General features: G+C 52.7%; 2 protein-coding genes across 5 annotated transcripts in view; one reads left to right on the plus strand and one right to left on the minus strand.

Annotated features, from left to right (window-relative positions):
- POLD3 (DNA polymerase delta 3, accessory subunit) overlaps window positions 1-21526 on the plus strand; it is a 54999-nt gene extending 33473 nt beyond the window's left edge. The window contains exons 12-13 of one of the 2 annotated variants that reach the window (XM_085569529.1): window positions 2951-3150; window positions 18287-21526. In XM_085569529.1, coding sequence (XP_085425655.1) covers window positions 2951-3138 — 188 coding nt within the window. In that variant the 3' untranslated portion in view covers window positions 3139-3150; window positions 18287-21526. Of the gene's footprint in view, window positions 1-2950; window positions 8604-18286 lie in introns of those variants that run through there. The other variant, XM_031505710.3, reaches the window with a different exon arrangement.
- Window positions 1993-24707, minus strand: CHRDL2 (chordin like 2). 3 transcript variants are annotated; one of them, XM_031505760.2, is made up of 11 exons: window positions 23960-24707; window positions 18436-18548; window positions 17684-17777; window positions 16673-16815; window positions 14917-15010; window positions 14560-14615; window positions 12618-12786; window positions 11533-11727; window positions 8233-8415; window positions 4760-4852; window positions 1993-2985 (listed from the first exon to the last, which is right to left on the minus strand). In XM_031505760.2, the coding sequence occupies exons 1-11, from the start codon at window positions 24039-24041 to the stop codon at window positions 2906-2908; spliced, it is 1302 nt and encodes a 433-aa protein (XP_031361620.2). In that variant the 5' UTR covers window positions 24042-24707; the 3' UTR covers window positions 1993-2905. The 3 variants fall into 3 exon arrangements, with proteins under 3 accessions (XP_031361620.2, XP_085425335.1, XP_085425426.1); XM_085569209.1 differs by lacking the exon at window positions 23960-24707 and adding an exon at window positions 23672-23941; XM_085569300.1 differs by lacking the exons at window positions 11533-11727; window positions 23960-24707 and adding an exon at window positions 23672-23946.
- Between the last annotated feature and the right edge of the window lie 342 nt (window positions 24708-25049).

A 25049-nucleotide genomic window follows, 5' to 3' on the forward strand; every position in this document is an offset into this window, starting at 1 on the left:
AGGATGTCTGAGTCCTGCAGAAGCAGACCCCGACCCCACTGGCCGCCCCCTCCTGTCAGGGAGTTGGAGGGAGTGAAAAGGTCTTTTCCAGCCCAAACAATTCCACGCTTCCGTGACCATCTCTGCAGTCACAAGCTGAGGCTGCTCCTTGCTCACAGATGTGCACACGCAGCCGGTGCTGCGGGAGATGAAAGGTGCCAGGGCACCGTATCAGCTCTGCCCCCGAATCCACCCCATGTTCACAGCTCGGGGTCCCGGCGGGGCGATGCCTGCGGAGGGCACGGACGCACGGAGGAGGAGCAGGGCGAGGAAGGTGATGCCACCGACCGCGAAGCGGTGGCTTCTGCCCCGGGGCTGCTGATCCAATTAAAAGGGTTAATCCCACGGGTGCTCCGCGGGGAGAGCAGGCTCCTGGGAAGGCTGGGTATCTCTGGGACTCACTGACACGACCGCAGGGATTGCTCGCTGCCCACAACTCCGTCCTGCCCGCAGCCTGTCCCTCTGCCTTGTGTCCCCAGCAGCGCTGTGACACATCTTGGCCACCAGCCCCTTTGTGTGTCCCCAGCAGCGCTGTGACACAGCCTGGCCACGAGCCCCTTTTTGTGTCCCCGGCGCTGCGACAGGACGGTCCTTTCCGGTCCTGGGGAAACAGAAGTCTCTGACACCCATACACCAAGGGGAAGCTGGTGTCTTTCCTCTCCCGTGCCCCTCTGCTCTGGGGGTGTCAGGGGAGAACGGAAGACCCACATCCCACAAAGGGCATTTTTGAAACCGGGATGAGGCAGCTCTGTGGCCACCTCAGAAACATGGGGCTCTCTAGAGGTACAGTGTAGCACAGTCTGGGCAGGGATTGCTCAGGGAGGGATGCCAGGGACCACATCCATAGAATTGTAGAATGACTGAATTGTTCACATTAGGAAAGCCCTCTGATACCTTCCAGTCCAACCTTTCCCCCAGCCCTGCAAAGGCCACCACTGTCCCATGTCCCCAAGTGCCCCATCCACACAGGTTTCAGTCCCTCCAGGGATGGGGACTCCACCACTGCCCTGGGCAGCTGTGCCAGGGCTGGACAGCCTTTTTGGAGAAGGAATTTTCACAATATCCAACCTGAACCTCCTCTGCTGCAACTTGAGGGCATTTCCTCTTGCCCTTTCACTTGTTCCATGGGAGAATAGACCAACCCCGTGCAGGTTCCTCTGTTACTGCTCACCAAAGGGTCTCTCCTGGCCATGGAGCAACCAGCAGCATCCACCCTCCTCCTGGACATGTCAGAGGAGTTCTGTATGCAAGGCACTCAGCTGGGTTGTGCCCAGGAGCTTTGTCTGTGTCTGGGCTTAGTGCCCATGGTCCCAGGACAGCCTGTATGGGCTCAGCCTCCTGTAGATACCTGAAGGAAGCCTCACCTGGACCAGGCAGTGCAGAATTCGTGCTGCTTTCCTCCCAGCCTTCCCTGTGACCCCACTGGGGCAGCTTCACTCCAAACGCCTCCACTTCTGGTAAATGAGCACAAATTGACCCTTGGTTCAGCTCCAGTTAGATCACACCAGGGCCAGCTAATTAGACTGACAAGTGAGGGGTCAGGCTCTGCCCGAGAACGGGCAGCATTCTCCCTGCCCACACACAGCCACAGCCATGCAGGTGGCCATGGGGCAAGGAAGTGGCTCAGCCCCTCTCCCTTCACCTCACACCATGGGCAGACCCCCTAATGCTCAAAGCCTCACAGGGCTTTTCTCCTGGATAAACTCGGGCAGCTCAGCCCTGTCATGTGGTTCTGTTGAGCAGTGCCAGCTCAGGGCCCAAGCCCTGAGCTCTAAGCAGACCACAAGCAAATGTGAAGGGGTGATCCCCTATTGATGAGCAAATCATCTGGGGGATTTCTCTGCATCCCAACCTTGAGGATGTTGCCCAAGTGAGTGCAAGGGAACCAGACCCCACCAGGACCCCCGAGCCTTAACACAGACCCTACAGGGAAAGGAGAACCAGCACAGGAAGCTGAATCAAGAAGACTTTTAATCAGATTTGTCAGACAGAGTTGGATCTCCAAATAAATAGATTTATCAAAACAGAATAAAACAAGAATCCAGGGATAAACATAGGTACCAAACCAACCTGAAAATCCCCCAAAGCTGTTTCCAGACAGGGGGAAGGTGATTGCTGCTGCACACCCTCCTCCCCATGCTGCAGAAATGATCCTGTTTGCCCTTTGGGAGATGCCCCTCCTGTGAATACAGCCTGGTAGATATTATATAGGATACATATAAATATATAGCACAATAAATGCTGAGTAGCGACCTTAGTGCAGCATTCAGGGTCTCAGACTCTGCCAGCAGGCGGGTCCTCCCAAAGCCTACATTTTCAAGTGATCTGAAAAGAGGGAAAAAAATCATCCCAGCTGGAAGACAAGAGATTTTTCAAAAACACCCCTTGGCGGGCACTCAGTCAAAGAAACCCCTTTGCAGCTCCCAGGGGATCCAAGGAAAGAAGGAGGGATGATTTTTCTTTCTTTGCAGGTCATCTTTCTACCATCAGCTGGTAAGAAGCATGGCCATGTTCCCCTTTGCTGCATTCCTGATGCTCCTCAGGGATGCCGGGGTGCCCGGAATGGATCCCACCTCCTCTTGTCACAGCAGGTCCCACCCCTCCACCATCTCTCCCTCCTCCCTCTGTTCGTGCAACATCTTTGGGACAGTGGGAGGTGATGACTCTCCCACCAGAGAGAGGCACCTACACGGCTGTGGCTTCAATGCCAATGGATTGGGATCATTCTCTGGAGTTGCTGGAATTTCCACTAGTGTAACCTGTATTGCAGTGCCAGTCTATTTAACAATGCAGCTCTGGAGTTCATATAAATGTGTATTTGTGTCTGTGTGTAGACAAATCAATAGTTAGAGAAAAGTTCTTTGCTTTACAAGGTCTTTGTTTCCTTCTCTGGGCTTTCTGTCATCCTCAGCTCCGACGTGTGGGCTCGGAAGATGTTCCAGTGACCTGGACAAGCAAAGACAGACACAGATGAGCAACAGGAAAGCACAGGAGCAGAACAGCACAGCAGCATCCTTGGCACTGGAGGATCCACACGCAGCTTGCTGTGGGACAGGGGTGCCCACAGTGCTGGTCACAATCAGAGCAGCTCATCAGTGATCCCAGACACAGGTACAATGGTCCTGCAATTAAAACGGGGCTTGGAGGGGCTCTCACCCTCACAATGCAATAATGGCACAATCAATGCTTTTTGTGGAAAACACTTGCACTTTTCTTTTCTGGAAAAAAAAAAAAAAAAAAGGGGGGCTCACACTGAAACAGGGATAAGCCTCCCTCTCCACCTCTTTAAAGGGTGCTCTGATGTGGTGTTAGGTCCATGTCCTCATTGGCATGGCTTGGATTTGGGCTGACTTTCTGCCTCTTAGGGGAAGAAGCATTCTGCTTCTGTCTCAACCTCAGAAAGCCAAAATTTCACTTTCATGGGCACTGGACAGGTATGGGTCTCTCCTCCCTTCTGTCAGCCCCATTTTGTCAAACCCCCCCCATTTATATTCATTTTTCTGTTGCTGCCTCAGCCTTGGGTCCTCCTGTGGTAGGGGAAAATCCTGCTGCAGAAGAAGAGGGAAGGAATCCCTCTGAATCCCCCAAGGAGCTGCAGACTCCCAGCAAATCAAATGTGGAGCTGTGAAATCTCCCCCTCCCCAAACCAAGACAAAGTGTCCCAGTCCCTTTCCTTGCTCCCCAAAAGAATCTCAAGATATGCAGAAGGTGGCTGGAGGTGCTTTCCCTCCAAGTGTTCCCTTCCCTCAGTGCAAACCCAGCAAGGATTATGCAGCCCCAATGTCATCACCCCAGGGGTGGAGGGAATATTTTCTAGCTGAATGAATATTCTGCTGTGAAGAAATCATGGGTCAGAGCTTTCCTAGAACTTGCAGCCACATCAGTGGGATGTTTTCACAACAGGGTTATTTGTCAGGGGAAACTGAGACAAGAAGAAGGAGGCACGTGCCAGACACTCCAGCCTGGGAGCAGAGACTGGATGATCCCCCAGGGTTTGGTCAAAAGATGCTGTCTCAAATGGGCTGGGGGTGAAAACAAGCCTCAGCATGCCCGGGGCACTGGAAGTGCTGGTGTGCCCTGGGCAGCAGCACTGTTCCCAGTGACCCCATAATTCACGGGTGCTGGACACGAGGGGCATGGCTCTGAGCCGAGCCTATCCCACTAAACAGCAGCTCAGCCAGGCCAGGAGGCAGCCAGCAGGGAGCAGCCAGGCAGCTTCTCTCAGTACAGGCACTCCCAGCGTGTGCACCTGCATTCCTGCTCTTTGTCATGCTTACGCACATCCCGGAACATCCAGAACTATTTTAAAACATATTTCAACAGTTTCATTTTTTTCTAATCCCTTGCACCATTTTTTCCTTCCGCCCATGCTCCCAGGAGCACCAGATGGATTACATATAAAAATCGAACAGTTTTACGGGCTCTGGAGAGACAAAACCCCTGCATTTCACAAGAACGCATCCACTTTTAGAAAGCTGGCTGCCCTTTCCAATACCATAAAGTGAAAATGTGGTTGTTAACCTGGAGTGTTGCGTAGGGTGTGAAGACAGGTCAGCCCCAACCCAGCTACACTTGCACAAGTGCTATCCCCATGGTTCAGCTTCCCATGCCGTGCTGGGATTTACACAGCCTTTTGGAATGGCTGGAGCAGAGCAGGAAATCAGGAGTTTGGGACAAGGAGTGCTGGAGGAGTGAGGAAAGGGGATTTTTCTCTCCCTACCTTCGTTTGTGCTAGTGATCAGCCTGAAGTTTTGTGCCTCTTGCTTGAATTCTTTTTTGCTGATCTTCTTGGTCTGGATCAGATGGAATATTCCTGCAGAAGGGGACACAGGGCATCAGATTCTGCAATGCGCAATTCAAGGCTCACACAAGTTTGGATTCTCTGTCCTCTCCTGACACTGTCTGCCCCAGAGTCCTGGTTTGGTGCAGGACCTGCTGCCAGAACCTGGTGGGAGCTGGGAATGAATCCAGGGCTGGCCAAGGCCAGGAGATATCTCATTTAAGTATCAGATTAGATTTTAGGAGGAATTTCTTTCCCGTGAGGGTGGTGAGGTCCTGGCACAGGTTGCCCAGAGAAGCTGTGGCTGCCACACAATGGGGAAGTGTTCAAGTCCAGGATGAAGCAAACTGGGATAGTGGAAGGTGTCCTGTCCACAGCAGGGGTGTGGAACAGGGAAGGCTTGAAGCTCCCTTCCAGCCTAAACCTTGCTAAGATTCTAAGGTTCTATGAAAACAGTCACTGCTTAAATCAGGATGTTTCACCATGAAGCAGGTGGAAGCAATAGGATTTTGTTGCTCCAGAAAGCATCTTGCCCTGCAGGAGTTCCAGTCTCCCCTAAATACATAAAAGAAATAAAGGTGAGAGGAAGGGGACGCTGGAATCTTTGTCCCCTCTGCCTACTCTCAAACACCTCTGTTCCTCAACTGCAGAGACCCCTCCATGCTCAGATGATCTCCTTCCCTGGAAGCAGCCAGGGACCAAAGTTTTCTATCTCCTCATCAGCAGCACTAAAATTGCTCCAGGACAGGAAAGAACACAAGTGACCTCAGCAAAGATTGATATTTCTGCCCCTGCCAGCATTGGCCCCTTAGTGGAGATGCCTGACTGAGATGTTTGACCCATGCAAACCAGAACCTGCTTTTAGCAATGCAAGTGATCTTCCTGTGGGATTAGGGGTTGTGGTATTCCTGTTCTCCTGCAAGGCATGACAAACCAGGCAGATATGCCTGGAATATCCTTCCCCACCTCTCACTCAGGCTCCCAGAACATCCAGTCTCTTGCTGCCAGCAGATGTGAGAGGCAACATGGTCCCCCTTATTTGGTTATGAGACTTTCCCTGATTCCCAGCAGCAATTACACTTAAAAAGAGTATGTTTTGAGGGGGAACTGCCTCACAATCCATATAAATGAGATGTTATCAACTGTGGAAAATTAGTACAGGAAGTCAAAGGCAGAGAGAGAAGTGGATGGATATTTGGACTATTATTTAGTCCTTCCAGTGGTGTAGGTAAATAACTCCTACCAGTAAAAAAAGAAGATACTGGATGGAGATAACAAAACTGTTATTAATGCAAGAAAGGTACAAGTGTTCAATAAATTCTTCTGGTCTATAATTAGAAAGGAGCAGGAGGGTGTGCTTACAGTCCCTGGGGCTGATGAAGCACTTTCCAGCACATTAGTAACCAAGAGGACATTTTAAACAAGTGCTACAAGAGATAAACATCTTTTAATCAACTGACCTAGATAATGTTCCCCAAGAGCTTTCAGAGAGCTGGCTGAGACCTTTGGCCCCCCAAGAGGGTCATTCCTGATGTGCCAGGAGCTGGGGAGCAGCAGAGGAACACAGGCCGTGCCCCAGCAAGAATTGAGATAGTACAAGCTAAGGACAGTCCGCCAGTGGAGAGGAGTATGGAGGGAGCTGGCACAGGGCAATGCCATTTCCTGGCACAGGCAGGAGAATTCCTGGCAGTGTTTGGGATGAGATGGAGCGAGCTGCTGGGGCTGTCGGGCACATACCACCATACTTGGTGCTTTAAAGGGGATTTGCAAGAAAGATGGCAAAGAACTTTGTAGAAGGGACCGCAGTGAGAGGACCACAGGTCCGAAACATCAGAAAGTCAATTCTAAAAACTCCTGGTGAGGTTCAGACCCCTAAAAAGATGAGGAAGCCTGCACTGCAACTCTTCTGGAGGCCAGCTATGTGCCAGCAGCCAGCTGGGTAAGACTTTTGGCTGGAAGTTGGTGCTGATTTCTCCTCCCGACTCCTGCTTCATGGAGGAAACCATCCTGGCCCAGAAATAGATGAGGCCACATAGGTATCATAAGCCCACACAAAGGCAGATGGACGAGGTCCAGGTGTGACTTGCAGCCTCTTTACTCCACACACGCTGCTCTGTTGGTAGAGTTATGGCCATGGAGAGGTGGAATCCATATGTGAGTGAGCTCATGCTCTTTCACAATAACAACACTTCACTCTGCCAAGCAAAAGAGCTGTGTTGGCCTCAGGGACAAGGGCCTCCCCTGTCCCTGGCTGGCAGGGCTCAGGAGCTCCATGAAGATGTGAAGCTTTTGGCTTTGGAAGGTGCCGAGGAGGTTTGGGTGCTGCCCTGTGCCAAGGAGCGAGGGGAGGAAGCAGCAGGGCCCAGACAGTGCAGGCTCAGAGCTGTCCTCAGCCACAAGGTGCCATTGTGAGGGATGCCCCGCTGAGGAGGGGCAGCACGGGCAGGGGTCACCGCACAGGAGGAAGGATGGCAGGGCCAGGAAGGAAACATGTTGGCAACCAGGGCTCCATCTCTGGAGTTGATTTCTCAGGTGCTGTCCCAGTGTGCCCAGTCTCAGTAGCTGGCTGAGGTCTCCCTAGGGAGTGATGTGAAACATGGACATACCAGGAGACCAGGATGGCTGCACCTGTCCAGCAGACACAGGCCAAGGATCACTGCGTCCAAAGAAAAGGTACGACCAACCTGAAGTGCTCAAGTTCTTTGGGGTAGAATATGCCCAGTGGAAACTCAGGAATGGGGCGCTGGGATGCTGTCCTGGGCCGCAGAGAAAGGCAGCACAAATATCTGCTGGGCCAGCTGTCCCTGGACTGCTCTCGTCCATGGGGCAAAGCTGAAGGTGTGGGGGAAGAACAAGAGATTGGAGACATTTGGCAGTGTATTTGCTGTGCTTTGACCTCTGGAGCACACACCAACAGAAGCATCCAAATCCACCCATCCGAAAAGTGGGCTGGGGACCATTCATCCCCCATGTATGCACCTTTGCAGCAGCTTTCAAGCTGTAGGTGGACTGGGGTGTAAAAAACCAGTGAAAGCAAAACCACAGAGTCACCAGAACAATTCTTTTGTTTGTTTTCCATGTGCATTTGGCATGAGAGCAGGCATGTTTGCAGGAGCAACCCCCAGGCCCTTGTCTTGGTTGCTCTTGTGCTGTGCCTCCAGATGGTGTTGCAGCTTATGGTGAGTTTAGTGGAGCCAAAAGTGTTTTCCAGCCCCATGTCTGCATGGAATGCAGGAAAAGAGTGTGAAATGGGGGAGTCAGAAAAGCCAGCCTGCTGTCAGCAGGTTTTGATTCACCATGCAAGGGGTGGATCACCTCGAGAAAACCCAGAAAAATTGAACAAAGCTTGGAAAGCATCAGGTTTCCACACACACACCTTCTGCTCCCCTGGCTGCTTTCATCATGGTGCTCACCTTTAATCAGCTTCCAGTTGTAGATTTCCACCTCTTCTGCCAGCTCCTTCTCAATGGCCATGGTCCTGAGGATCTCCTTGGATGCCTCTGAACGCGGCGGCACAAATGTGTACACAAAGACACGGCTGGGGCTCTTGCCACACTGGGGGGTGGCGATCTCATCCGTGGGTTTGACTCTGGTTTCTGAACAAAAACAGGGACAGAGTTCATTAAACAGGAAGGAAGGACCATCTCAGCACCCAGGTCACAGAAAAGACATCTCATTTGCTTTGGTGCCACGTGGCACAGTCCCGGTCTGTTCCCTGAATTGAGCCCCAGCTCCAGGACCAGCAGCAAAGGAGAGGTTAATAAAGGAGCTGTGGACCTCTTCATTCTCTCTACATTTTTCATTCCCTCTGATCCCAGCAGTCTCTGTGCCATCAGGGATGGGGAAGGGGGATTTTGTCCATCTGCATCCCCCATACTCTCTGCAGGAACTTTGATGCCACCATGGCCACAAAGTACGGGCTGGATTCCCCACTTCCCATCTTGCTCCTGCTGGGGGAGGAACACCAAGGGAGCAAAGGGATGAGCCCACAGCAGGGGAGCCTGGGCTTCCTGGGCAGTGTGCCTGGCTCAGCACCACAGGTGGGCTCAGCATCAGCCCCAGAACCCTCCCCACACAGGGTGTCACCACAAGGACATACACACTGGGTCCTATGTGACTTTTTCAGCATTCTTGCTAAAGGAGAGCTGCTAATTTTTCCCTCTTTTTTTTTTTTTTTTTTTTTTTTTTTTTTTTTTAAATGTATCTGGAGTAATTAAGAATGCCCCATGGTTTTGGAAGGAGATTTATTGCCTTTGGTTGTGGTCCTTGGAATGCAGAGGAGCCCAGCTCTACTGAATTTAGCCTTGTTCTCCCAGTCAGTTTGGATGCTGAAGCTTTTCACACTACTCGAAAGAAAGTTTGGCTATAAATAGATGCCTGGGGTTTATTTTAGTAAGACAGTTATTTTAGGCCTGATTCTGCTCTCCCCCAGGCTTTCTGGAGTGGTCCTGAGCTCTCCTCTCTGAGAGGGAATGGAGATCTCAGTTTAAAGGGAAGCAAAGGAACAAAGGAAGCTTTTCAGCAGCCAGAGGACAGGCTCAGCTCTGCAGTTCAGCGTGAGGCAGAGGGGGATGAGCACATGTCCCACTGTGGGGTCAGGGAGCAGGGAAATTTCTGCCCCAGAGCCTTCACCTTCACCTGCTTCCAGGGAATTCACAGAAGTGTGGAGCTGTTAAAGCTGGAACAGCCCTTTGAGATTATGGAGTTTGTGGTTAAAGTCCCACCTTCACAGCAGGAAAGGAACCCCTGCAATTCAACGGGAATTTAACAGCCAAAGAGCTTCTCACCCCCACAGCATCTGGGAGGAACAGCAGGGACACAGAGGTCATGGTCCCCAGCTCTGCCCACAGCAGTGTTCCCCACATCCAGACAACACATCCCAGCAATTCCTGGGGCCGGGGTCACTTTGGCAAAGTCACTTAGCATTCCTAAGTTACTGGGAAAAAAGGAGGAAGATAATGGCAGTCCCAGAAAGCACCTGGAAAAGGAACCTGGGAAAGCCTCCACACAGTGAAGGAAAGGGCAAGGATGTAACTTGGCTGAGCAATGTTTGTGTGTGTGCGTGTGTGTGTGATCATCATCTATGAGAACTGGAAGGCAGGAACAAAATAATTTTGGCTGCATCAGGGTGTTTAATTGGAAATAAAATGAAGTCTGAACAGCAGACAACAGATCCAAGCAGGGAAAGTTGTCGGATTTAAACCAGAGAGACCCACTAGAGTGGGAATGCAAGACTGGAAGGGCTCTGCTCAGTTATCAGATCCCATTCCCACCAGGCACCACATCATAAATCCTGCTCATAAACATATCAAAAACCCTATTAAAACAAGCTGAGCTTCTGCCCTTTGCTCCCCTGGGGAGGCCATCCCAGAACCTCTCCACTCAGGGGAAAATCTCAGCTCAAATGACTTTGGAGCCATTCCAAAACATGGCAGTGTACTTTGCTTGTTCTCCTGGGTGAGACCACTCCACAGAAACCCCTGGAAGATGTGGATCAGAGGGGATCACAGACAACCTGCTGCCCCTGCAGCCAGACTCAAAGACACTCAGGTACCTTTAGCCTCCCTGGGCAGGCAGTGGGTGGTCCATCAGCTGAATATCTCCTGATAAGTGCCAGTACAGAGAGAGGTATCATCCACAAAACATTCTCCAGTGGGAACAGGAGGAGCTGTCATGCCCTGCCACATCTTTGCCAGGTCTGTGGCTTAAGGCAAACAGCTTTCCAAAGACCAGAGAGCTGAGAAACCCAAAGTACATTGAACAGAAAAGGAAAAGAGGTATTCTCCACATTGAATCGCAAAATCACTGAATTTGGAAAAGACTTTTGAGATCATCAAGTCCAACTGTTCCCCCAGTGCTGCCAAGACACCACCAGCCCATGTCTCCAAATGTCACAGAGCTTTTAAATCTCTCTGGGGATGGGGACTCACCACTGCCCTGGACAGCTGTCCCAGGGCTGGACAACCTTTTGGGGAAGAAATTGTCTGTAACATCCAATCCAAGCATCCCCTGGCCCAGCCTGAGGCTGTTTCCTCTCCTCCTATCCCTGTTCCCCACCAGCCGTCCCCTCCTGTCAAGAGTTGTGCAGAGCCACAAGGTCCCCCCAAGCCTCTTTTTTTCCAGGCTGAGCCCCTTTCCAGGTCCCTCAGCCTCTCCTGGGGCTCCAGCCCCTTTCCATGTCCCAGCCCCAGCCCAGTTCTACCTGGACCACCCTAAAACCTGTGTGTTCAACCTCCCTTTCCAGAGATGGGGGGTTCCAATTCCAACAAACCATGAGCACCACAGACAACCCCTCTCCTGGGAAGTGTCCTCACTCATGCCTTCACACCTACACCTCAGCTGGCACAATTTAACCCTCTGGTTTTTGTGCCACCTGGAGGTTTGGAGAACAGACTCTGTGTCCTCTCCCCTGAAAGCACCTTCCATCCGAGCATTCTAAGCATGTCCTGCCTCAGGCATCTTTCTCCAGACTTCATCCTCCCAACAGATGGAACCTTGTGGGGGTCTTGGGGATCTTCTTTACCTTGGGAAAGTCCTGCTGCCCACCAAGACAAGCCAACCCTTCCATCAGTGCTTGCCCTGCTGAATTTGTCTGGTGTGAATTCTAGCCACCAGCAATCTGAATCCCTACACATCTGTCAGCGTGAGGCTTTAAGCCAAGCTTGAGGAAGGAACTGGAAGGCAGCTGCAGGAGCAGGCTGGATCCCACCTACCTGGGCATATTTTACAGCATTTCCCATCTACTTTTTCTGGATATTCACACGGATACTCCTTAGGGCACTTGACCTTCTGGCAGTCCTGGATGCCATCCCTGCAGGTGCAGAGGATGCAGGGCAGGAGGCCGTAGAGCCGGAAGACAGGGTGCCACACTTCCCCGTGAGAGTAGGTCTTCCCATTGTAAACACAAGCTGCAGCAGAGAGAGAAAAGAGCTGCTGGTGGACATAAATCCTGCTCCTCTTTGTCAGCCCAAGGCTCGGTGGAGTCACTGCCTTTTCAGCGCCTCAGACACGGCTGGTCCTGCTGTGTGGTGGAGCAAGGTCCTCTGGCAGCAGCAGGCACGGGACACCACAGCCACCACTCCCAGAAGGTGCCATGGGACACAGGGAGCAGCGCCAGGAGATGGCTCTGCTGGGCTTGACCACCCTGGTGGGGCAGGGGCAAGTGTGGGCCAGACCTCACCTGGCTCCCAACCTCTGGGAGTCCCGGGTCCCTCCCAGGCTGTCGCAGGAATGAAGCACAGTGAAGAGTGCCACCTGCTGACTCCTCCACGGAAATTCCTGGAGGTCCCAAAATTTCCTCCAGGCCTTCACGCCCAAGGACTGAAAAGAGCCCTTCCGAAAGCACGGTGGTGAGAGAGCGGCCAGGAGGAGAAAGGACCTGTTATTCCCCTCCTTGGATCAAGGGGCTTGGCTCCTCATCTTACTTTCCTACTCTCTCCTCCGGGAGGAACACCTGGGACAGTTCTGGGTCAGACCCAGCCCTTGCACAAGGAGAAATATCCTGTCTTCTGTGCTGGAAGGCCCATGTGGAATCTTCCAGCTGAGCTCCTTCCTTCCCAAGTCCTAGATCTTCAAAACATTCCAAGGACCAGTCTTCTTCCAACCCATTTTGGAGAGTGGTGGGTTTGTGCAGTCAGGATACTGTGGGCATGAGGACTGAGATACTTGGCTGTGGAAGAATGGGGAGAAGGACTTGCTGGTGGAAACCTGCTGCTGAATGATATTCCCTGAAGAATTCCAAGCTCTGGAGAAGTCACTTTAAGTCACATACAGACTGCCTGACCTCTCCATCCCTTACCTTTCTTGTGCTTCTCTTTCAAGACAATCTTCACAGTGGTGCCACCTGTACCCTTGGGTTTGAAGTTTCTGGGAATTAACTCCAAGGAAGAGCTGAGAACCGTGGACACGGTGGCTCTGGGTGGCTTCCTCCCCACCACCTCTCCCAAGCACTGGTCTTGTGAGTGTCTCTGTGAGCAGACAGAGAAGAGAGGGGATTCAGACTCCAGCAGCTGAGTGGTTCTCATTCCAGAGCATGCTGGAAAAAGCCAAGCAGTGTCCTGCACACCTTCCCTCAGGAGTGGAAGGGGCAGAGACCACAGGGGTAAGAAATGGCCCACAAGCCATATAAATCACAGAAATATGAAGGTTGTAAAATTCCTCTGAGATCATGGAGCCCAACTATTCCCTCAGCCCTGCCAAGGCCACTGTTATCCCGTGTCCCCAGGTGCCACGTCCACACAGCTTTTAAATCCCTCAGGGGATGGAGATGCCAGGCAGCTGTCCCAGGGCTGAACAATGTTTTGGGGAAGAAACTTTCTTAATATCCACCCTGAATCTCCCCTAGGACAGCCTGAGGCCATTCCCTCTCCTCCTGTCCCTGTTCCTGGGAGCAGAGCCCGATCCTCCAACAACTACTGTCAGGAGTTGTGCAGAGCCACAAGGTCCCCCTAAGCCTTCTTTTCTCCAGTCTGAGCCTCTTTCCAGCTCCCTCAGCCTTTCCTGGTGCTCCAGACCCTTCCCCATCTTGCTGTTGCAATCAGCCAAGAGGTGCTGAGCAGTTGGTGCCAGTGCCCCACACTGGTGTCCTCCTCACATGGGTCACCCTCACTGGGACACCTTTCTCTACCCAAGCACAACCCAATGCCCTCAGAGAAGTGTGTGAGGTCCTGCATCCCTAAAACACACAGGGAAATAGGCTGGTCTTTCCTAGATGGGAAAATGAGGAGTAGTATCTGTGTGGCTCAAACAGGATCAGAAAAGTGATGATGGGCCATATCCTGCTCTCTCACCTGCTAGGCACCAGGGGAGTCATGGCATGGGGGCTGCCAGCCAGCAGGACTGAAATGCCAGGAACATCCCAGGCTTCCAAAAGCAGAGTGCTGGGACAAGACACACAGCACAAAGGGTCCCCTGTGTCTATTTTGGAGGTTTTATAGGTAGTGGAGCAGTATGGAAAAGGGCAGAGCCAGGAGCTAAGTGACCTAATCCCACAGACCTGGCATGGGCTGCCCAGCTCTGAAATGTCTCCATGAAGGAACCCTTGGCAGCCAAAAAGTCATTTTTTCCTTGCTGGGGCTGCTGATACAAACAGCCTGGGGAAGGCAGAGTGATGGCCAGCCCCAGCACTGCCCTCCTGGTGGGAGGCAGGACACCTGGATGCCCACAGGGAGAGGGGGCACCTTCTCCTGAAGGAAAAACCCTCCTAAGAGAGATTTGGGCATCTGGCTCTATGCGCAAGGATCAGGCCTAGCTGCTGATCAACTCTGGGTCTGCTCTGACAACGTCCTTCGGCTGTTTGACCTGGCAGACACTGGACAACAAGGAGGAGGAGTGTCCCAGATTTCCAGTTCCTGCAGGTCTTTTGCTCTTCCAAGGATGCCATAGAATCACAGAATCAGAATCACTTAGGTTGGGAAAATTCTCTAAGGTTATCGAGTGCAAGCCTTCACCTGACACTGCCAGGTCCACCACTAAGCCATGTCCCCAGGATGCTGCCAAGGGAGAGAAGAGTCTTTCCCTCATGGCCTGAGGTCTCACCTAGGCTGATATCTCCCAGCTAGAGTCAATCCCATGGAATGATTCACCTGAAAATCAGGTGTCTGTGGTTCTGCTGTGCAAGGATCTGAGTGTCCTAGAGCTGTTCTCTTTGCAGAGGACAATGTGCAAGGGCATTCTGTGAGTTGTTCAGGGGGCTGTACTAGAAGCAAGAAGTGGAGTTTTAAAATGAAAAAGTCACGTACAACACCTCTGTTTAATTGCAGGGGTTCCTCTTCTGTGGAATTCTCAAAGGAGTCATCTGCAAGGGAAAAACACTGCTCTGGAAGATGCTGCAGGGCTGAAGGGAGGTTTGCTCTCTGTGGATGAAAGCAGCGCTCCTCCATGTTCTGGTCTAGCCAGGAGTCTGGAGAGACAGGAGCTTTGCACATGCAATTCATATTATCCAAGGAAAACCCAAGCCCTCAGCTTTCACTTCCTAATGCAACCAAAAGATAACAAGTGGCCTGATTTACAGCCCAGTATTCCAAAATCCTGCTAAAGTGGCTTGAAATGGCTCCTGCTGTCAGGTGGCAACCAGCCCTCAGTCCCAGCCTCATTACCTTTGCAGAACTGGCAGCAGGAATCCGGCGCACTGAAGGGAGAGGAGCACAGCAGCTCGGGGCAGGTCACCAAGCCACAGTAAATCTGGCCTTCCTAGGGAGGCAGGAGGAAAAAACACATTCTCAGCATTATAAAGATCCGTATGTCTCCCATTTATGTCCCTTCCAACCCAAATCATTCCAGGATTTTCTGAGTCCAGGATCAGAATACCACCAATCATCCAGCACCTGCTGACAGCTGAAGTCTGTCCCTGCTGCACCATCCATCCTGCAGGGCACAGCAGGGCTGTGTCCTCTCCTGGCATGGCCTTTCCATGGACAGTACACTGTTCTTCCTCAAAAAGGGCAGGCAGTGCCTCCCTCTCAGGCATCACTAGTGCTGCCAGGCCTGAAACAGCCACCACACGCCCCTCAGCTCTGCAGAACAACGCCCAAGAAGGTTTTCCCAGACATATGCCAGGAAAAGGACCCAGAGGAGATGGGTAGAAATGGGAAGTATGACCCTGAGCCCAGATTGAGGTCCACACCAAAGCTCTGCCCTCCCTCTCTCGGTTAATTCCACAACACCAGAGCCAAGCACACACAGGTGCAGGGGTAGACCTGAGTGGATAGTTTGGAAAATATCTTTGCTGTAGGTGATTCAAGCTGAAAACCACAGGTCGAGGCCAGCCTCTACCTTGGTGCATCCCAGTGCCACCTCAATCAGTGGATTTGCACCAGTTTGTTGCAGGAATAAGTTTTTGCTACTTTGCCAAAGGGTAAAAAAAGATGTTCAGCAGCCAGACCTCGACAGTAAGGTCACCTTCTCCATGCACCAATTTTCTCTGGGACATCCACAAGCTCCCAGTCAACCAAGACCAAGAGCTCAGCCAAGGATATCCTTAAAAAAACAAAGCATAGCTACCTCTTCTCCTATCAGGAAGGCAAACGGCTGTGCAAGGAACACAAGGATGAGGGAAGTTTGGTGGGTGACAGGATCTGGCAGAAGTCACTGCATACCAAACCCTGCTCTACACTTGGGGAGTCCAGACCTGCCTCTCCCTTCCTTTCCCTTCTGCCAGCAGCTCGCAGCCATGACCTGCCCCAGGCAGGGAACAGCCAGTGCCCTAAAAGCAAGATTTATCCCCCAGGCTCTGCTCTTGGGGCAGTTTTCAAAGAGGGGTAGACCAGCTGTTAACACAGCTGTTCTAGCAGCTGACCACATCAGATCCCCCCACTGCAGGCTCCAAAGCCAGCCCTTTATTTTCCCCTTTGTATCCGAGGCATTACCCTGACAAAAACACAGAGCCCCTGAGAGGAACTCCCCAGACTCCTGGGGACAGTGACGGATGAGCACATGCAGTGGGATTAGAGGGCTCCTTCCCAGTGTTTCCCACTGCCCGCTGGGGTCCCTAAGAGAGGAACCGGCCTCCTCAAAAGCTGCATCACTTCCACGTGTCAGTTATTCCTCTTGCCACCCAGCTCCGAGGTGTGTGCCTGCGCCAGAGGCTCAGAGTAGCTCTTCTACTAGCACAGATCCTTCCTTGTCCTGCATCAATTGATGTAACCCCTGTGTGTGTGTGAGTGTGTGTGTGTGTGTGTGTGTGTGTGTGTGTGTGTATGGTGTGCATGCACTCTTGGCATGACACAGGGAGGTGATTTGGGCTCTTTTGCCCCTTCTTTTATTTCCCAGCCAAACTCAAAGCACAAAGTGCTGGAGGCCAGCCCTGTGCAAGGGCAGTAAGGGTGGAGAGAAGGTGCTGGGGTGGTGGCTTACAGAGCAGCTGCACTGCACACACTGGTTGGGCTGGCGGCCAGGGAAGAGCTCGCTGCTGCTGAACATCTCGCCCTGCTGGAACGTCGTCCCGTTGTACTGGCACGATTTGGCAGGGGCACGGAGGCCGGATGGGGAGTGAGGCTCTGGGAAAGAGGATGAGAGAGGAGAGGAGCGGGATGAGAGCCTGGCCCCAGTGCAGTGCTGATGCCCCACCAGCCCACCCCAAGAGGACCAGCAGTCACTTCACACTCAAGTGCTGTGTGGCTGGTCAGCAATGAAGTGTCCAAAAGCTGTTGAAGGATGGGTATGCCCCGACTGCCCTGAGCTCAGCACAGAGGGAAGAACTGGAAGTCTGACCTCAACAAAATTCTTGTGTTTTTCCCTCCCCTGGCTGTAGCGATTGCCAGATTCAGATGGAGTCAGGTAAAAAGCGCTTGTCTCATGGGTAATTAGCAAAAAATGAAAATTAATTTGTTTTTTCCATATCTTTTTTTCCTAATTTCTCAAATCACTAATGGTTTCTGACTAGCTCTGCCAGCACTCAGGTAGGGAAAGTTTCAGAACTAAATCTTTATGTAATCTGTGGGGGTGAGAATGAACATATTGAGGTAAAATGAGGCAATCAGTAGTGGTAAGGTAGAAAGAGTTTTGGGTCTAAAACTTGAGATAGTCTCCAGTGCAGAGAAGGAAGTTGTTAAAAAACTGTAATTTTTTTTAAATCCAAGACACTTAGCTGGCAAATGATCAGAACAAATTGCCAACTTCTGTTTTGGCCCTGAAGTGTGAACTGATGCTTTGTCCCTACAAAGCTCTTGGGATGGGGAGGGGGGAGAAGGTGGTCTGGCAGCCTTTTCCATCAAAACGAGATTTTTGGAGGGAAAAAGCAGCTGGAGCTCCGTGACCAGGGCCAGAGCCAGCATCACAGTGCTGCCACAGGTGGCAGCAGTGGAGGCACTGCCCTGTAGAACTGTGGCCACCTTGTCACCCCAGCCCTGAGGAATGTCCACCTACCAGGACACCGCGGGCAGCACTGCTGGGGCTCGGTGACAGGGCTGGCACACGGCAGAGCTGGGCACTGGATCCGGTAGCACCTGATGTTGGTGCTCTGGGGAGAGAGAGACGTGGTTTTTTTAGTCCACAGGGAACATTCAGTTCATGGTCCGCACCTGCAGGATGATGAACACACTATCACAACAAACTGTGCTGCCTGTAAATCACCAGGATGGCTCCAGCCCTGGCTCAAACTCAGCCTTGGTCTCTCATCAGCAAAGGCCACCCATCATCCTACAGTAGCCCTCAGCCACCTCCACCCACTGCCCACCAGGGCTACAGAGGTAGAACCATGGAATCACAGAATTATTCAGCTGTGAAGAAACCTTTAAGATCTTGTTCCACCTCCTGTTATCAGCAGGGACACTTTCCACTGTCCCAGCTTGCTCCAACCTGGCCTCGAACAACCCCAGGGATCCAGGGGCAGCCACAGCTTCTCTGGGCACCCTGTGCCAGGGCCTCTCCACGCTCACAGGGAAAAATTCCTTGTGAACATATTCATCTAAACTTCCCCTCTTCTAATTTAGAACCCTTCCCCTGGCCTATCATTATCTGCCTCCCCAGGAAATAACTCCTCTGGTCAAATGAGACAATGGGACGAATCTGCTTCAAAGGTGAGCAGCGAAGCCCCAGTGCAGCAGCAGCAGCAGCATCATCAGCATCCTTATCTGCATCGTTATCAGCAGGTCCCTGCCAGCCCGCCTGGGACGTGCCTCGGAGCAGCTGCAGCGGATGCAGTACATCAGCCCCTGGGGCTCCAGGTACGGGTGCCAGCTCTCCCCTGGGCTGTACTTCTTGCCGTTGAAGTCGCAGAACGCTTCCGGCCCTGCAAATAACCCAGAGAAGCCAGGTGAGAAAAGGGGCTGCTTCCTGGGAGGGCTCTCTGTGATGAGAGCAAGAACAGCCTTCACGATGTTCCCCACATCCCACCCACTAAACCTATATTTTGTTCCCCCTGGTTATACTCTTTTTTGCACGCATTTTTTACACTGGGACCCCACCTGACCCGAGTGGCAACTCCTCTGAGCAAACTGGACTCCCTTTGCAAGAAAGGAACAGAATGGGTGGTTTTGAGGCAGAAAATAGTTTTCACTCTAAAACAGAGATGGAAGATGGACAGGTGATTTCAGGGTGATGCTACAGCATGGAGTTTCCCCCAGTGAGATCAGAAAGTTTGGGAGTGGTGACAGAGATGGAAGACCCTGAATTTAGGGGATATTTTCACTGTTACCACGCCCCCACCCCCCCACCCCCCCCCCGCAAAAAAAAAAAAAAAAAAAAAAAATCATGGATGAAAACACATTCTGGGGGAAAACCTTTTGCTACTCCTAAGAGCTTCAGTTCATTCTCTTGAGGATGGACAAGCAGGACTGGGCTGCTTGTGCCATCCCACTGGGTCTCAGCCCTTTGGCTTCACATGGCTTGATGCAGCATTGCTCTGACTCCAGTGAGCTCCAAACCCAGTAGGGTCTGCAGGAACCTGGACCCTGTAACAGCCAGGGTGCTGCCTCCACTGTCCCATGGAGCAGGCGGAGGGTCAGTCCAGGACCCAAGCTCTTTCTAAGCACACACCTGTCTGCAGGTGATTTTCGTGGTTTACATGCTCACAGCCCCACTGGAAACTGAAGGTGGTTTTAAAGATTATGTCATCGAGGGAATTTTGTAGTTTGGGTGATTGAGTTGCTCAAAGGCAGTGGAGACATTTACGGTTCCTGAAGTATTTATGGGTCTTTTAAAACCTTGCAGCACCCTGGGGATACAGGAGAGGGGGAGGGCTGTTTTCCAAGGCATGGTGCCCACCACACAGTGCATGAATTCAGGTGAGCCAGCAGGTGCTGACCCTGCCAGGCTGTTGGGAAGGCTCCTTAATGGATAGCAGAAGGTCCCCAGAATTATTTCAGTGGCTCTCACTCCGCCAAAGATGCTAAGAGCCATCCCACACTCCACTCTGTCACCCGGGACACAGCAGGGGCTTGTCCCACCTTGCCAAAGCTGGAGATGCCACCTGCTTAATGAATTTCTCCAATCAACCAGACAAAATTCATCCAAATATGCTGGGGTGGGCTGAAGTCCCTCCTCAGCTCATGACCACCCTCAGGATGAACTCTGGTGATGCTCTTCCAAGGCCAGACCTTCTGGTCAGCAGGAAAGGTAGCCCTGTTGGTCCACAAAGATCTTCATAGGTCTCTTCCAGTTCAAGCCCTGCCAGCATATTTGAGACTCTCTTCTGATGTCTTTAAGCACTTGATTCTCCAAGCTGTACCCCACTCACAGCGGCATGGGGCCACCGCTGCGTCTGCAGATGTGGAGGCTTGCAATAGCTTTGGAGTGGGTGTTACCAGAGGGACAGGCAGCAGTATTTTACTTCCTTTTCCCTGATAAGGGCTTCAGATTGCCTCCATAGCTCTTGAGAGTCAGCGACTCCCAGTTCCTGGCCATGCAGGTTATGAGCTTACAGCAAACCACACAAAACTGGTGAGCATGTGGCTTGAAAACAAACATAAAACCAAAACTACCAAGAAAAAATCATAGTTTTGCAAAAGGGTGAGAAAATGACTTCATCTCTCCCTGCTGCAGCATCCTCATGAATTATGCTGAGGGTGAAGAAATTGAGTTGCCTTGGTGTGATGTGGCCCTGCTCAGCTTGCAGGATCCCATGCCAGTTGGCTGCTTCCTTCAAACATTTAACCACAAGTGGAGCCCTGGTTTGGGTCCAGCCTTCAAAAGCAGCCTGATTCATGTCTGCAAAGGGCCTGCTGGTAAAATTAAAGCTGACTGGCAGTGCTGGGCAGCAGGAGACACTTGCTGGCATCTCAGTAGTGTTATGTTTTTGGCAAGAGGTGCCAGCGTGCTTGGGCAAGAGCAAGATGGATGGATGGATGGGTGGGTGGATGGATGGATGGATGGATAATGGATGGATGGATGGATGGATAGATGGATGGATGGATGGATGGATGGATGGATGGATGGATGGATGGATGAGGCTTAAAAGCTGGAGACTCTGGACAATTTTTTTCCCATTCCAGGCTAATCATTTCATGTTCAGAGGTTCAACTTTGGACATCATCCTAGTTCACTTGGAGTGAAAAGCCATTTGTGGCATGAATTTCTCCCATGCTGATCAGCAAGGTGATCTTACTTATTGCACCTCCAGCAGCAGCACACTTAGAAAAGTCATGTGGGTTTACTCTCACTGGATCTAGAGCAGGTCAAGAAGTTGTGGGGTGGCATCTTGTTGGTGGCTGGTGTCTGAAGCTGGTGTCTGAGGCACATCCTAAGGAGACATTCCCTTCTCATGGTGTGAGAGATGCAGCCCAGGAAGGGTTTCTCCACACCATTCAGTTTGTCACCATGAGCTGGTGTCTCTGAACCGCTTTATGAAGATGCTGCTTGGAGATTCTGCCACAGCCTCTGGTGAGGTTTCTATTTCCTGGTAGCTGGAAAGCTTCCAACAATGCCTATCCTAAATCTTTAGTGTCCTTTCCCACCCAAGCCACGGGGGGTTCTGTGATTCTGCCTCTGTGAGTGTTCTGAGCAATTTGATGGCTCAACAAGAGGTCGTGGGGTCTTGCTCATCTCCCCTCACTCCTCTTCTCCTATTTCATCCCAAGGCTGAGGGGGGAAGGTGGTCCTGCATCCCCAGATGTCACCTTTGGAGTTGTCCCCAGAGCAGGGCATGTCTGAGCTAAGCTCTCAGCTTTTCTGGAGGTCACACACCTACCAGCCAGTGCAGCGCTGGGCTTGAGGGAGGGAGCTCATGCAAACCTGTTTTTAAGAGCAGCCATAAATAAAGTGTAAAGAGCACTGTCTGGTACACAGAGTCCAGGCACTCCTGTGACAGCCTTGTATTTATGAAGGGCTTAAAATGCAACTTAGCTGAGAAGGGACTGGTTAAAACACATGGGGCCCTTGACATTTGGCATCCTAAAGGCTTCGCTCACATCTACATCAATTCCTGCACACTCGCCTCGCTCAGCTCTGAGCTGGAAATATCTTCTTGGGGTTTTGGGAGTCTGGAGAGCTCTGTGGCTCTGAAAATGCAGCCTCATGAAGCATCTCTGAGTTCTCCAGAGTGGAGAAGCCAAGCAGACAGGGTCCTGTTTTCCCCCACTCCTTCCCAAGGGAATGCTGCGTTTCGTATAGCAGGGTGTGCAGCCTCTCCCTTACCATGGCCATGGTAGCACTTGCTTTCCATCATGGTCCTTCCCATCTGGAGCATCCTTCATCTGGACCCAAACTTGTAGAACAGAAAGATCCCAGGAACGCCCTTGTCTCCAGCAACCATGTTAAAAAGAAATGAAACTGCAGCTTCCAAGCTCCTGGGAAAAACTATTGCCCCATGCTCTGCAGAGATGCTGGTGTTTAGATGCCTCCAGCCAAAACATTGTTGCATTCAACCATTGCCCCTGAATTACTCAGAATGCAGCACATTTGTCCCAGTAACCTGTGCATCTGATATTTCTCTTCAGCTAGAGAGAAAATCCCCTAAAATAGCCTGTTTCTGTAGGCAAATTCTTCTTTTCTGACTTGCCTTCAAGCCCAAGCATTTCTGCTTCTCACCTATTTTTAGCCACGACACTGTAGGTCCTTTGGCTGATGAGCCTGCTCGTAACTAATTTATTCCTGTCTTCACTCTCCCTGAACACCCAGCCCTGAGAAAAGTGTGAGCCTGCAGAGAGGGCCGGTGGAGAGAGAAGTCCACAATTTGATGATGACTCTGTCACCCAAACCAGCCTGCCCTTGACCTTGGGGCAAGTACTGGCCGAACACTCCACGTGGTGTGATAAGCCCTGCAGCAAAGCTGAAGCCTTTCAGAGCTGGAAAGCTGGAAAGTGTTTCAATGACCCTGGACCTCCCTGCTCCAGCCCTGCTTCAATCCCACAGTTACCAGCTCTTCATCAGCATTTTAGTCCTGCAAACGGGCCCCAGCACTTCCCCCCCAAATCAGGCAAGCCCTTACTGCCCCAATCCAGCATAGTTTATGCCCAGTTTACAGGCTGTTATGACCTGCAAAGAGCAAACACCTCACTTAATACCTGTTTCACCTTCTGGATGTGGCTCCATCCTCTTCCCAGCCCTACCATGGCAGCCTGGTAGGGGCAGGGAGTCAGACTCACACCCCTCATTCAAGAAACAGATGCTGTGGGCTGGGTTTGGCAGCTTTGGATGAGCCCAGGGAAGGGAAAGGAGCTGCATCCACCTGGGGTTTACTCTCCAGGGCTTTGCACAGCCCCATCCATCCACCCCCTTTTCCCCCCAGCACACCCCACAGTCGGGATGAGCAATCCAGTGCTCATGTTTTGGGTCCACACTCCAGCAGGATGATTTTTTGAGTGCCTAATGCACTGCTGGCAGCAGGCGAGTTGTAAATCACCCTGACAAAGCCACCGGCAGACTCCGCTGGGATTCCAGGAGATTAAAGGGCAGAATAAATGTAGGGACACAACAGGTCCTGCTCCAGTTTGCTCGGAGCTCTGATGGCTCTGCGATGTTTCCCAGCACCCACTGGCATGGTCCCAGTGCTTTTCCCAAGCCAAGCCCACCCCCTGGCCCAAATTAACATGTCCAGCACCTTCCAAGCTCCTGAGCAGCTTTGGCTAAGTCCTTCAAGCCTTTCTGTGGGAAGTGCCAACCCTCCCTTCTTTATCCCAAACCATCTCTGCCTGAGTCAGCCCACTGGGAGCAAAAGTGGGAGAGACTGAGGGATGGACATGGACATGGACGAGGGATGGACATGGAGGAAAGACCCCAGATTTGTTTGGGGTGGGGGAGGCGTTGTCCCTGTCCCCGTCCACCCTTGGAGGGGAGATGCACTCGTGCAGGGTGGGATCTGTGCAGAGGAAGGTCTGTCAGACAACCTCCTGCTCTGTGGCATTTCTACCCCATGGAAGGGGGTCCCGGATCTTCCTCCCGCCCCTGCTAATCCCCGGAGCCCCCCAGCTCCCTCACCAGCGCGCAGAGCAGTGCTCGGTGCTATAGAGCCTCGCAAAGCAGGCGGGGACAGCAGCAGACAGAGGGGGACACGGCCATGTCCCCAGCAGCGCGGGACAGCAAACCTGGCCGGTGGCATGTTCCGGGACATCCCAGTCGCCGATGTCCAACACCTGCCGTGGCACCTCCCTGTGCCCTCAGCCATGCCCGCCAAGCACCCGCGCAAACTCCTGGGGACGCCGGTGCCGGGGAAACTGAGGCACGGCGGGAAGCAGCGCAGCCGGGACAAGAGCGAGTAAGACTTACGAGCCCGGGCTCGGCTCTCGGCGGCGAAGAGGAGCAGGAGGCACCGGAGGAAGAAGGCGAGGGGACCCACCCCGGGAAGCATCGCAACCGGGTGCTGGTGCCTGGTGCTTCGGTCCCGGTGCCCGGAGCGCACTGCCCACTGTCCCGTTGATGTCTCGGGGCCTGCGCTGAGGGCTTCACTCCCGCTGCTGGTGCCCGGTGGGGCCGCGGTCTCGATCCCGAGGTCGGGCGCCTCGGAGCACGGTGCGGTGCCCGGGGCTGCCGGAGACGGCGATGTCGGTGCCCGGAGGCGCCGCTGCCCGGGGATGTCAGTGCCTGAGGATGTCGGTGCCCGGGGATGTCAGTGCCCGGAGGTGCTGGAGCTGAGGCTGTGAGTGCCCGAGGATGCCGGTGCCGGAAGCGCTCCGGTGCCGCTGTCAGGGCTGTCGGTGCCCGGCGGTGCCTGTGCCCGGGGCTGTGGGTGCCCGGCCGTCGCGGTGCCCGTGCCGGCGGTGTCGGTGCCCGGGGATGCCGATGCCGGTGCCCGGCGGGGCTCGTCTCTCTCCGATCAAAGACGCCTCCTTTAGGGAGAGTCGAGGAGTTGTTTGTTGGTATTAAAGGCGGAGATCGAAGCGGGAGGGGGAAACGGCAGGGTGGGTATTTTATAATTTTTTTAAATTATTGTTATATTCCCACTTTTTGGGGGGGTGTTTTAGGAAATTCCTCGGCGGCGGGAGGGAGGAGGGAGGGCGGGCGGAGAGGTGGTGCGGGAGCCGCAGGGTTAACCCCTGCAGCCCTGCAGCCTGGCCGGGAATCTGCCGGGTTGGACCTCGCCCTGGGGGCTACGAGCCAAGAGGTGACATTAATGGGGAACATCACCGCCCCAAACAAGGCCCGGCTGCGCTCCTTCTCCCTGTCAAATGCCACCTGGACACCCGGCTCTCCCCACCAGCTGCTTGGCATTCCCTCCGCTTCATAGAGCTCTTTAAATGCCCAGTGTAGCCCCTGCCTTCAGGAACCCCCTGGTCCCAGCCTATAGTCCCAACCCTCCCCCACCACCCTAGCAGTGTGGGGAGCAGTGCTCCCACCCAGCTCTGCATGACGGGCATGA

The sequence above is a fragment of the Lonchura striata genome, chromosome 1 (genome assembly GCF_050655825.1).
Source record: "Lonchura striata isolate lonStrDom1 chromosome 1, ASM5065582v1, whole genome shotgun sequence".
NCBI lineage: Eukaryota > Metazoa > Chordata > Aves > Passeriformes > Estrildidae > Lonchura > Lonchura striata.

Excerpts from the sequence above, each read along its gene's own strand:
- CHRDL2 (XM_085569209.1), bottom strand. The coding sequence starts at position 23,858 with ATGGCTGAGGGCACAGGGAGGTGCCACGGCAGGTGTTGGACATCGGCG. Across the intron at positions 16,816-17,683 it reads GTGCTGCCCGCGGTGTCCTG|AGCCTCACTCCCCATCCGGC; the intron begins GTAGGTGGACAT and ends CCTCTTTCCCAG. Across the intron at positions 11,728-12,617 it reads GAAAGAGAAGCACAAGAAAG|CTTGTGTTTACAATGGGAAG; the intron begins GTAAGGGATGGA and ends TCTCTGCTGCAG.